General features: G+C 40.7%; 1 protein-coding gene across 1 annotated transcript in view; it reads right to left on the bottom strand.

Annotated features, from left to right (window-relative positions):
• The window catches only part of DNAH11 (dynein axonemal heavy chain 11), a 337,309-nt gene that overhangs the window by 20,589 nt on the left and 304,954 nt on the right, over positions 1-11,766 (bottom strand). The window contains exons 75-77 of the mRNA XM_019508567.1: positions 10,613-10,804; positions 7,359-7,478; positions 3,316-3,558 (exon numbers count right to left, since the gene is read on the bottom strand). Coding sequence (XP_019364112.1) covers positions 3,316-3,558; positions 7,359-7,478; positions 10,613-10,804 — 555 coding nt within the window. The remainder of the gene's footprint in view (positions 1-3,315; positions 3,559-7,358; positions 7,479-10,612; positions 10,805-11,766) is intronic.

The following is an 11,766-nucleotide window of genomic DNA, read 5'->3' as shown; positions in this document are numbered from 1 at the left end:
ACTTTTAGATGCCTGGCCTCTATAGTTTACAGCCTGAGTTAAGCACCTGGATTCTATGCAATACAGGGGTAGAGCTAGGCACCTCATATCAGGATCCATAAAAACCAACACACTAACTTGACTTCACCAAATAGTAACAGTTGAGGAGACACACAACGCACAGCCCTGTCATATAGTAAATCACTTGAATTTAAGGATAAAGTTACTACTTGAAAAATGCATAGTAACTGGGCACATCTACATGAGATGTTTACTGTGCAGTAGACTAATTAGCTGTGTAGTAAATGTCTTAGCATTTAAATGTGTGCCCCTATTAGGGTGGAGTAAAATAATGTAAACTACACTCTCCTGCTGCAGATTACAAGCACTCTCCTGCTGTGGAGTAAAAAACTCCACAGCAGTGCATGTGTAGATGCTGCCCCAGCTGGCTAGGGCATCAGAGTGCTTCAGTGCAGAGGCTGCCTGCTGGCTAGTCCTGCACTGAAGCACCTCATGCCCCAGCCAGCCCCTATACAGCATGTTTTGCTGAGGCCCTGCCTGCCAGGGCTGCTCCAAGCCAGGTCAACATGCTGTGCTCCTGGGTGCATGTTCAAATGGCAATAAACTCCAGAATTTATTGCTCTAGACTTTGTTGCTCCTGGGCTCATGTTCAAATGGCATGCCCGGGCGCAATAAACTCTGGAACAATAAAGTCCGGAGTTTAGTGCTTTGCATAAATTGCATGTGTAGACATGCCCACTGTGGAGTAAAGTTACTATGCAGTGTGTGTCATATATCTACTTTTCATTCTGGGGGAGCTGGTTCTCTACCACCTAGTGGTCAGACACTGTAATTATTCCTTCTTCAGACAACCTGGTTGGGAGAACTGGCTATGTGCATGCTCTTTACCACAGAGTACATTGCCTACAGATTAAAACCTGGCATAAATTATTCTGTAATAATTGTGTCATATACCTGAACTGGCCTCAGACTGCCAGTAGAGAAAAACTGAGGGCAGGGGTCAGTCTTAAAGCACAGGTTCGCAACCACCGGGCTGCGGCCCAGAACCAGGCCGCAAAGGGTTGGCTGCCAGGCCACTGGTCATCATGTGCGGGGTTAAAACTGGGTGGTGGGGCAGCCCCAGGAGGGAGGCAGCCGGCTCTGTGCATCCTGTCTCGCTCCCACTGCCATGGCTGTGCCCAGCTGTACCCATGCAGCAGGTACTGGGGCCCATGCCAGGCAGGATCCCCCAACCCCTGCCTGTGGGAGGCGGCTCTGCTGCTTGCTTCTAAGGAAAGCAGCGGAGCCCCCTCTTCCCATGCAGCCCCCAGCTGGGTGCCCCAGGCAACTGCCTGCGCAGCCCCCTCCCCTGCAGGGTTCCCCGGTGCCTGCAGCTGCGGTGCCCCAACCTGATTGGATCCTCACAACCCCCCCAACCCACGTAAAAAATTAATTTAAATATGTAAATTAAATGTAAATACATAAATTAAGTTTAAATACATTTGTCAGTCCTCAGTAAAAAAAGGTTGGGACCCCCTGTCTTGAATCATACGTCTCCTCAGATGTATTTTACTCAGCACTGTACGAAGGCACCTCCTTTCACTCAAGATTCACTACCTAGAAGCCTCCCCTGAAGGTACGTGCCTAAACCTTTACAATTCAGGATCCAAAATAGGGCTCACATTTCTTTCAAAAAATAGTGCACTGCATGGTGGGAAGGGCCCTCTCCAGGGAGGTGGAAGAGACTGAAACCCCTTAAGCAGATCAGGAAATGTAACACAGGCCATATTCTCCCCTCTGAGACTCCAGACCAAGTGTAATTGATATTAAGATGACTTTTTTTGCAAACTATTTATAATGGACTTTTTCCCCTGCTTTTCTGAAAAAACAACTTTGCTTGCCTATTCAGCCCTTGGTATCTCCACTGAAATTTCCAAAAGAGCCAAGTGTAGAATGGCTTACGGGACATGGAAAATTGTGTATAGGATCTAGTGGTCACACACACTCGGTAGCCTGGCAGGAGTCTTAGAACTCTGAATACCCTGAGTAAAATAGAGGTACTGCTTTGCTTAGCTACAGTGAAATGAATGGAGCCTCTTGGTAGCAAAATGGTTAGAAGTATTCATCTTAGCCCCATGTCATTCTGATATGCTTCCATGTCTAAATCTAGTCAGTTTAATATCACTGGGATCAGTTTTGGCTGTACAGAAATATTCCTGACACTAAATAGAACTGCAAAATGCATCAGTACTTACAAAGACCAGCGAGAGCTTTATCTATGTGCCTATATAGTTCTCATCATGGTAGTATCTGATTGCTTGCTAAGGATTTATGGGTTTATCCATCGAGTACCTCTGCAAGGGAAATAAGTATTTCTGTTCCATTAACATACACATTTTGTACAGATGGGGAGCTGAGGCCTAAGGAGACTGATGGAAAGAGTCCCTGGAGAGATTTGTCTTCTTTGCACAACAGAGAACAGAAGCTTCCTACAAGTGTCCTGCAAGAAACACTTCTTGCAAAGGAAAGACCCCAGCAAGCTTAGAGGCAGGAGTGAGGCTCTTCCCTGCAATCAGACTGGGGGAAGAGAAGGGGATAGGCTGGAAAATGCCACACACTTCTATCCCTACCTGCCAGACTGTGCAGCTTAAACTATCCTGGGTGCGTGGCAGTCAGGTGTGACTGCCTGACACTGTGCTCCCTCTCCACCAAGCCCTGCTCACTCCGTGGGAGCTTGCTGCAGCAGAGAATCTGCCTGTAAGTGATTTCCCACTCAAAGTTACATGGGGAGATGGGATGTGATGCCTGATCTTCACCTCTAGGCCCCATCAGCATCAAGCATTTAGCATGGACACAGAAGTGGATAAAGCTGAAAAGTTACCTGTTTCCTAACTCAGCAGTTTTAGAACAAAGAGTAATGAAGAAGGAGAAACAACGAGAAACAGGTGAATCTTAACACTGAATTTTTTTCTACATCAATATTGCCATAATTTCTCTTGGAAAACCAGAGATGGAATACAACATAGGTTAGCAATGAATAAGTTGTAATTGAAAATGGCAACTGTTGCCAAAAACAAATTAAGCATTTTTCCGTTCTCGTTTTCTGGCCCCAAATCATTCCCAATGCAAATTCTAAATTACACTGAGGTTCAGTTTTGCCCATTATTACTTATAATAGCAGAGTTTATGTACCCAGTTTGCCAACATTTCTTTTCCCTAGAACTTAAGCTTAGTATCTCAGTCACTACCATAATCAATGCTCTATTTCTAATATGCTCCCTCCTGCTCTTTGAGCAGCATTCCCTGTGGGAACAATGGTTAGGAGAACTACCTTACCTTTTCCTCTGCAGACTGTCCCGATTCCTCTCCTATAAATAAGTTCCTAGGCTGCATTTCCAAAAGAATTTTGAAGAGGTTATCCGATGTCACTGTCAAGAATTCTATCTCTGCATTAGGATGGAGTCCATAGAGAATCGGGCTCTCAGGTGGAAGTATTTCATCAATGTACTTGTGGTATCCAGTGTAATCCAGGTTAGGTGGGGCTAGGAAGCCTGGCGCCAGTACCAGTTCTCCTTCCAGCTTTAAGAAGAGAATGAACAATATTACAGTCAATTCTTCAATTTATTTTTTTTTGGCATCTTCAGTGTTTCAGGAATTTCATAGATTTCATAGACATTTGGGCTGGAAGGGACCCTGGAGGATCACTGAGTCCAGCCCCCCACCCCAGGGGCAGGAAGTCAGCAGGGATCATAGGATCCCAGCAAGATAAGCATCCAAATGTGTTTTGAAGGCATTCAAAGTGGGGCGCTTGAGCCGCCTCAGGTGGCAGTCTGTTCCAAACCTTGGGGGCTCGGACAGTGAAGTTCTTTCTTATGTCCAGCCTGAACTAGTCACAGTGGAGTTTGTGACCGTTAAATCCTGTCATCCCATTGTTCCCCCAGATCCTGATGAGCACCCCGATAAGCTTATAGGTGGCCACCAGGTCACCCCTGAGCCTGTGGTTTTCCAGGCTGAATAGCCCCATTGGTCTCAGCCTCTTGTCATAAGGTCTGCTTTCCTGACCTCTGATCATGCACGTGGCTCTCCTCTGCACTCTCTCAAGTTTCTCCACATCCTTTTTGAATTGCGGAGCCCAAAACTGGACACAGTACTCCAGCTGCAGCCTCACCAAGGCCGAGTACAAGGGGAGAATTACATCCTGGGATCTGCTTGAGAAGCATCTATGGATGCAAGCCAGCGTTTTGCTCGCTTTACTAGCTGCAGCATCACACTGAATTCAGTTACTTTGAGTCGGTTAAAGTGACAACAGTATATTTGGACAAAATGAATTATGCTGACTCCAGCATTTTTAGCACTATTATTGTTATCAGTTCACCACCTGCCCACTGAATGGCAGGTTTTTTGTTTTATTCCTTGCTTTTATGGCATCTTTCCTCTTAGCTCCAAGTGGTGGAGAGGTAAAAGGGAGAGGATGATTATATTTCCTATTTTTTCCACCTCTCCAGTAGTTAGAACCCTGCAAAGGGAGAGTTATTTTGTATTGCACCCTGAAGGTGGCACGGCTTGGCCTCAATTGGATAATACAACAACGATACGTTTTTGAGCTTGGAAAGTCCTCTTGCTCCTTATTGCTTAAGAGGGCTGAACCTAGTCTGCACCAGCTGCAACTTGCTGGTAGAATCCAGCTGCCACAAACAGTTGCAGAGAGGAAGTCACTGAGGTAAGCAGGTTCAAGCCCCTTTAAGGCTTTGAAGTTAAGAATCAGGATGCTGAAATAGATCTAGACTTGAATAAGTAGCCTGCATGCAGCTCAGTGTGTTGAGATGTGTTCTTTGCCTTATCTGTCAGTGGCAGAACAGGGTAAAAAAAAGCAATAATACTTGTGTACAAATGCATTAGCTTTGAACTCTCCTCCCCCTGTTGAGCTGTAAGGACTTCATTGGATTCAAAGAATTCTTTCAATTCAGTGACATGGGACAAAATGAGACTCATTCCAGTCTTGAGTGTCATTGCTGAAATATTTTCTTCTGGCTACAAGTGGCTCTTTTCACAACAGCCACTTATTTCTAATGCTGGTTCTTTTCCATGGAGCCGCAACAAACTTCAAAGGCTTCTGGTATTTAGCAAAGTCAAGAAGAACAAGCTGCTTCTGATGCTGCTACCAAGAGGCACTTCTGAGAAGCCATTCTGGTCTCAGAGCTAGCCATTTAGAGTAGAGCCAAACTACAAACCTCATCTGCAATAATCAGTCTCTGGATATCACTTTAAAGTACTCCCAAAGTTCCCAGTAATTTGCCATGCAACCGTCAGTTGAAGGTTATTTCTATTATTCAATCTATTTACTGGCCTCTTTGATGGGCACTTAAAAGAGCTCCCCTTGTACTGCTGTAGATTTGTATGCACAGCAGGACACTGCAGGCTATGGGGTACATCGGGAACCCACTATGGCTTTGACCACATGCCAAACACTGCAAATGAAGTATGTCAAGAGAAGTATGTAAATGCAAAACTCACCTTCTTGTATTTTCTGGATTAAAAACAAGTAAACTCATCAGGCACTATTACTTTGTCACATGAACACCAAAGCCGAGCATGCCGATGGAGAGCGTGTGTCGCCATTCCTGTCTGTGTTCAGTTGGCTGCCAATTGATGAATGATTTTTTTTCCATCTCTGGTAATTTAGGGAAGTACCATTGGCCAATTACAGCCAAAGTTTGAAAATAGTATTATCCTTTCATGCAACACTGTGGCAGATCTACATTCAGGGCTGGGTCCCTAAACTTTCCAAAGGGCGTCCAAACAACAGCGATTCTCCTCAGGTTCCACCACCTATATTTATTTTACAGTTATCTGAACGAAAGTTCAGGTTTATGAAGGTTAATGGACTGCCTAAACTGGAAACAGTAATTCTTTACTTATCCACAGGCTAGACAGAGCAGGAAGCAGCCAAATGAGCTTCCTACGCTGCCCTCATGACCTTAGCTGTCATTTGGAGAAATCAGCCTCTGCTGAGGTCAGAAGTACAGTAGTGTTTATCCTTCCCATCTCCATGGTAACCTACTCTTGGGCCTCTTCGAGCAGTGACTTCCAGTTGTGTTAAACAGAGTATGGCTTTTTGACATATGAAAACCTGCTCATTAGGGACTGAGGAGATGTAAGGAAACTCATTTTACTTAGAACCTCACGACAGACTCCAACTGCATCACCATGGGTGAAAAGTGCATTTCCCCAAGTTATCCAAGCTCCAGAACTGGTCTGCTCAAACATTATGCGCTCATTTTCCCCCTCCAAATGAGCTTTTATCTCAGACAAAGAAAAATAATACGTTTAGGCAGGACATAGTAAAAATCTGTCCCTACTATTTTCTGTATATTTTATACAGTCACTTCTCTAAATTGATTAATTAGCAAGTTTAAGAGAATTAGGCAAAGATTTCTTTTTTTTAAGAATTAAGTAATGCCAACACAGCTGCTAGGGTCCCTAAAAAGATAATTAGGCAAATCCAATTATTATTCATATTTAATTTCTATTGCATACAATACTAAAATGATTAACTCTGCTCATATTTCAGAAGGCATCCAAGAAATACTGCAATTTAATGGAAGTGTTATGTTCCTCACAATGCCGTCCAACTCCATAATTATGATTAAACCTACATCTTCTTGTATCTTCTGCTGGCAGTTTGCTACAGAGATACAAGTTCAGTAGGAGTATCTAAGGGGGAGAGATGGTCTATTACTGCTTCCTATATCTAGAAAACACAGGAAAAAGAGAACAAGGCATCACGCCCTAATGCTTTTCTTGAACCTGAAAATAAACTATACAACCAGTAAGTCTAGATTTTGGGGTGTCTGGGGTTTGTGTTGCTCTGTGGTGTAACAACTGATGTAATATTTTAGTTATATCAGCTGAAAAGTACTTTAGAAACAGAAGTTTTTCTACCTCATCCAACATTTTCAAAATACCAGAAAATCATAAAAGACTGATTTAATAGAAAAACCATTACCCAAACACACTGTCCAGCATGCAGTTCAGCTGGTTGTTCTTTTCATTAGGCAGAGTTTTTATAAAACATGGAAGAGATGCTGCCACAGGAACAGATGCTTGTAAGCAATCTGCTAAGTCACAAAAGCCTTGCAGAACAGATACTTTTGGGGGGATGAATTGCACTCGTTACAAATTGGGTCATTTATTCCCAGACACCTTTATGAGATTTTTGTAGGGGCAGGACAGAACTGGGGGTCACCTCAGAAGGTACTCTCTCTCAGTGATTAAGTTTTTTTTTAGTGATCTGGTGTACTAAATGTATTAAAGCAAGATACAAGACATTGTAATATTTAATTTCTTAGGGCTTTTTATGTATAGCAGAGAAATACTACCATAGCAGGACTCATGAATTCTTCTAAATATGCCCGACATAGCTTGCGGTCCCAGTCATCAGTTATATGGCCACCATACATAATTTCACCAAAGAGATATCGCAAATCTTCCCATGGAACCTACCAAAGATAATGGAATATATAATTAAATAAATAACAAGTTAGGTGTGCAACGGACAAAGCAAAGTCACTCAGAATAATACTAGCATGAACAATGTTTCATCAGAACAAAAAAACAAAAAATATTTTTAGAAAGCTTGAAAATTAGATCCACCCAGTGTGCTTGGGATTTTGTTGTTGTTTATAAAATATCTACATTGTGATTATTTTTTTCAGTGCCAGTTTTTGGTATCTATAAATATCTGGTTAAAATACCTAGGCTTTAACTAAAATTTACTTACTGTGCAAACAAATATCAACTAACCTGCACGTCAGAAGTTTCATCCTATCCCTTATAAAAGCTTTTAAGGAGCAATGCAGGATTTCAAAACATGGTGTGATATAAAAGAACATAACTCATTAACAAATGCATGCGTTTCCTCAGACCTTTGGAAAAAAAATCCTCATGAGTGACAGAAAGGTAACCTACTGTGTCTTTCTTACAGGGGAAATAAAACCTTGTATCTGTTTGCAGTCTTTTATATATCCTCTCTAGGAAATGCCAAGAAAGAAACTCTACATTACTTGAATTTGGGATGAATTCAAGAGAAAACAGAAATTGTATTTGTCTCATCACTACCAAATCATTTAGTTGTTATGTGTTTTGTAGGACTATAGTGCTAGTGCCATTCCTTGAATTTTTCATTCAAGAAAACACTGTCTCTTGACAATGGGTTGTCATATACCTTATTTGACTTAGCAAGATTTGAAGCTTCTTTTTGCTACCTTTGGTTTGCAAAATATGCCAGTTTCTGATGAAGACTTTCCAGACAGGAATTTTTTACACCCTCTGGGGCAGTATTTGTCTCCCAACAGTTCAAGTAAAAACTTAATTATAGGTTATGTACATTGCATGATGTGACAGAACAGAACAAGTAAAACTATTCCAGCATGCTTGCTACAAGTTTATTTGAATTTGCATAAAAGAATTTCTAATGCACCTTTCTTTTAAACTGGTTTGAACTGAATTAAAAAAAGTCACAGAATTTAATAAGCTATGCTACATAATGACTCCGGGAAAGCTGAACAGTGTAACTCAGACAAATATTAACTTTTGGTTTGGAATAAAAACATTCTTGCATTTTAAAAGTGTTCTTTGTACCCAATGAGTATACTGTGTCAATCAATTTAGCATTTTTTTCTCAGTCAAATATATATTTATGTCAAATACCAATGTTTGCTGGAAAGAAAACTCTCTCTCTCATGTTAGATACCCTTGTTCAAAGTGTTTCTAGACTTTTTAGCTATAGAAGCATATAACAGTTCTCTAACTCTGTGTGACCTCGAATAGACACATGCAAAAATAATTAAGTTTGGAGAATGAAAGCTTCTGATAAAAGAAAAAAATAGGGTAATATGGGAAACATGAGGAATTGTTTTAGACAAAAGAGATTTATTGGATATCAGGTTTGCATAACACATATTGTACTCTATAAGATATTTAACTGATGTGCTCATGAAATGAAATTTACTTTGCCTACTAAACGTCAGCACAGTGTACACTCACAATTCCTGCATGCGGCAAGCAGGATCTTGAATGTGCTGGTGTGACATGCCATGTGGTGGGAAGGGGAACAAGTGGCTTGAATACCCTAAACATTAAGTGTGCAAGGGGTGATATCATGCTTCCATAAATTTTAACAATAACCCAGAGTGAGTGGAAGCCAAGTCAGTTAGGAACTACAAAAAAAATAAAGTTTTCCTGCCAAAGTTGGTAAAAATTAGCATCTATTGCTAGTATTATTGACCTCTACAGAGGCACACTAATTTACCTCACTAGAAGGTCTCTTCCCATATTTCAGAAGTTCTAACTGAGTTGGTCAGGCAAGCAGAATTTAGCTCTGTATCATATTTTGAAGCTATTAACATCTTTTTTCCTGCTTGCATTACCTACATTTTAAAATTACTATAAAGCTGCAATGCAACCTGCTTACCACCAAAGTGCAAAAGGACAATATTGTTGAAAGAAAGGTGAACTAATTGTCTCTCCTATTGACCCTCTATTTCCTACTCCCTACCAGAACTATTATAAATAATTATTATGCTTGTGAGCAGTGGTTTGAGAACACAGCTGAGCAAGAGGAAAGAAGGAAATTTACTGGTAAAGAAAAATAAAAGGTTGGAATAAGCTTATTTTATAGAGTCATTTTCTAAATGAAAACCATTATTAAATCATCACTACAAAATTAAGCAATTATTTAAATGTGACACCAAATACCACGTGAAGGAAATTCAGCTTCATGTCCTATTAACAAAAGTTGTCAGTGAAAATAAAGAGGAAAACAAGAATTAATCTAGGGTAATGACTACCAATTGGACACACAGGTAAAACCATATCATAAACAGTAATATTACAGGTTTTCTTGAAGCATATGCTGATCTCTCACATATCTTTAAGTTATCTGAAGCAGCTGGTGTCAGAGAAGCTGCTTACTATCCACCCCATTAAGTGCCGAACAATCATTGCTATTATTTAGGCATTGCATTTACAGAACTTACAAAAACGACCTCAACTAAGTATTTAAACCACACAACTGTAAAATATGCTGTAGTTCAGAAATAAAATCACTCATCTACCCTTAACTTTGACTCCAGGGGAACATTACTGAGAAAGTCACAACAAGGTGGCATCCTTAATACATAATAATGACACATGCAGGAAATGCACCATTATTTATACATGTGACGTGCTGTAAATTGCTTCCATCATCAGAACTAATTGTAGTGATTATTAATGCAGTGTTATGAACTGTCAGAATTGCTGTATGTAATTACATTTGTGCAAATGCTTCATTACCTGCCTAATGAATTTGGCATATATGCACATGTAAACCACTGTTTTTGTTAACATAATGAAGGACATTTTTTTTTGGTTAAGCTGCTGATGTGGAACTGCTTTGACCTATGCTACAAAGTTCGTGCATCCAGTGTTAAAAAAACCTTTGATCTGGTTTATTTTCAAACTCAGCAATAGAATTATATAATATCAGCTATTTTAATAATTTCTGCAAAAAAAAAAATGTCCTAATTTTTCAACATAGGAAAATGAGAGATTTATAACCTTGGAAAGGAGTTATTTGACCAGCAACTCTTACTTTAGTATGTGCCTCTAAGTAGTTGTAGAGGACATTGACACAAATGGTCAGATCTCCAGTGTTGAAAGGGTATCTTCGATTCCAACCTTGTGGACCAAATTTGAGTCTCCCAGCAACACATGTATGAAAGTAGCAGAGGGAAAAGAGAATGCTTTTAAACTCCTGCTCCCTGGTGCACAGTTCAAGTGTATCCTGCCAAAAAACAAAGGCAATGTATTTATCTGGGTATCAGCATGCTCATTAATCTACTCCTGTAGTTACTTGATCCAATAGGATGGTTTCCACACTTGAATTTAAGGCAGGTAAGTGTTTGGTTATTATTTATTCCTTATTTGGTTAGTAAGTTACTATTTCTCATTGTATTTTCTTTTTGTTAAAACATCAAACAGAATTCTTGGCACTATAAGTTATTTTTACATACAAAAATAGACATCATGGGCTTGTCTATACAAGATACTATGTCACTGTAGCAATGAGCTACAGCAATATAGCTCATTGTTATGGTGACGTAGCATCAGCAGGCACTAACTGTTGAATACTGTTCCCACCCACCTACAGCCCCATAGGGAGTATTGCTGAGTTGTTGTCAGGGGCAGGGAGTGCTGACCCAGCCTGCAACAGCTGATCAAAACTCCCTATATGGTCCCTGGGCCCAAATAATTGCCCATCCTGACCCATTTAATCAACTGTCAAAGGGCAACTTCAGAGGCCTTTCCTTTGAGAGAAGATGCAGAAACCAATAGACTGATACATGGGTTTTATTAGTTTGTGTTTTGTTTAGCAATGAAGAGATGTTCCCTGATTCCATTTTCCAAAATGTCAAAATACAGACAAAGCTCCTGGCTTGCAAAATGGAGTCTCATATTACAAACAAGCATTCCTACTTAAAATAAAGCTGTCTACACAAAATGGCATCTAGGACTTGGATAAATAATTAATAGCAGCATAACTCGAGAGGAGGAAATGGGGCATCACACCTGGGTGATGATTTAGGGGGGTGCCATGGTGGTCCACCTCCCCAAGGGTTTTTGCCATGGCAGGCAGAGCCCTGGCTGCCCAGCCATAGGAACTGGGTAGGCACAGCTCCATTCCTAATACTGTACCTGTGTCTGTGGTGGGAAGGGCAATGATTTCTCCCCCTCCCAAGGAAGCTT

Source organism: Gavialis gangeticus, unplaced genomic scaffold (genome assembly GCF_001723915.1).
Source record: "Gavialis gangeticus isolate Ggan-Ray unplaced genomic scaffold, GavGan_comp1, whole genome shotgun sequence".
NCBI lineage: Eukaryota > Metazoa > Chordata > Crocodylia > Gavialidae > Gavialis > Gavialis gangeticus.
Note: the sequence above shows the minus strand (reverse complement) of the source record. Positions and strands in the feature narration are given on the sequence as shown.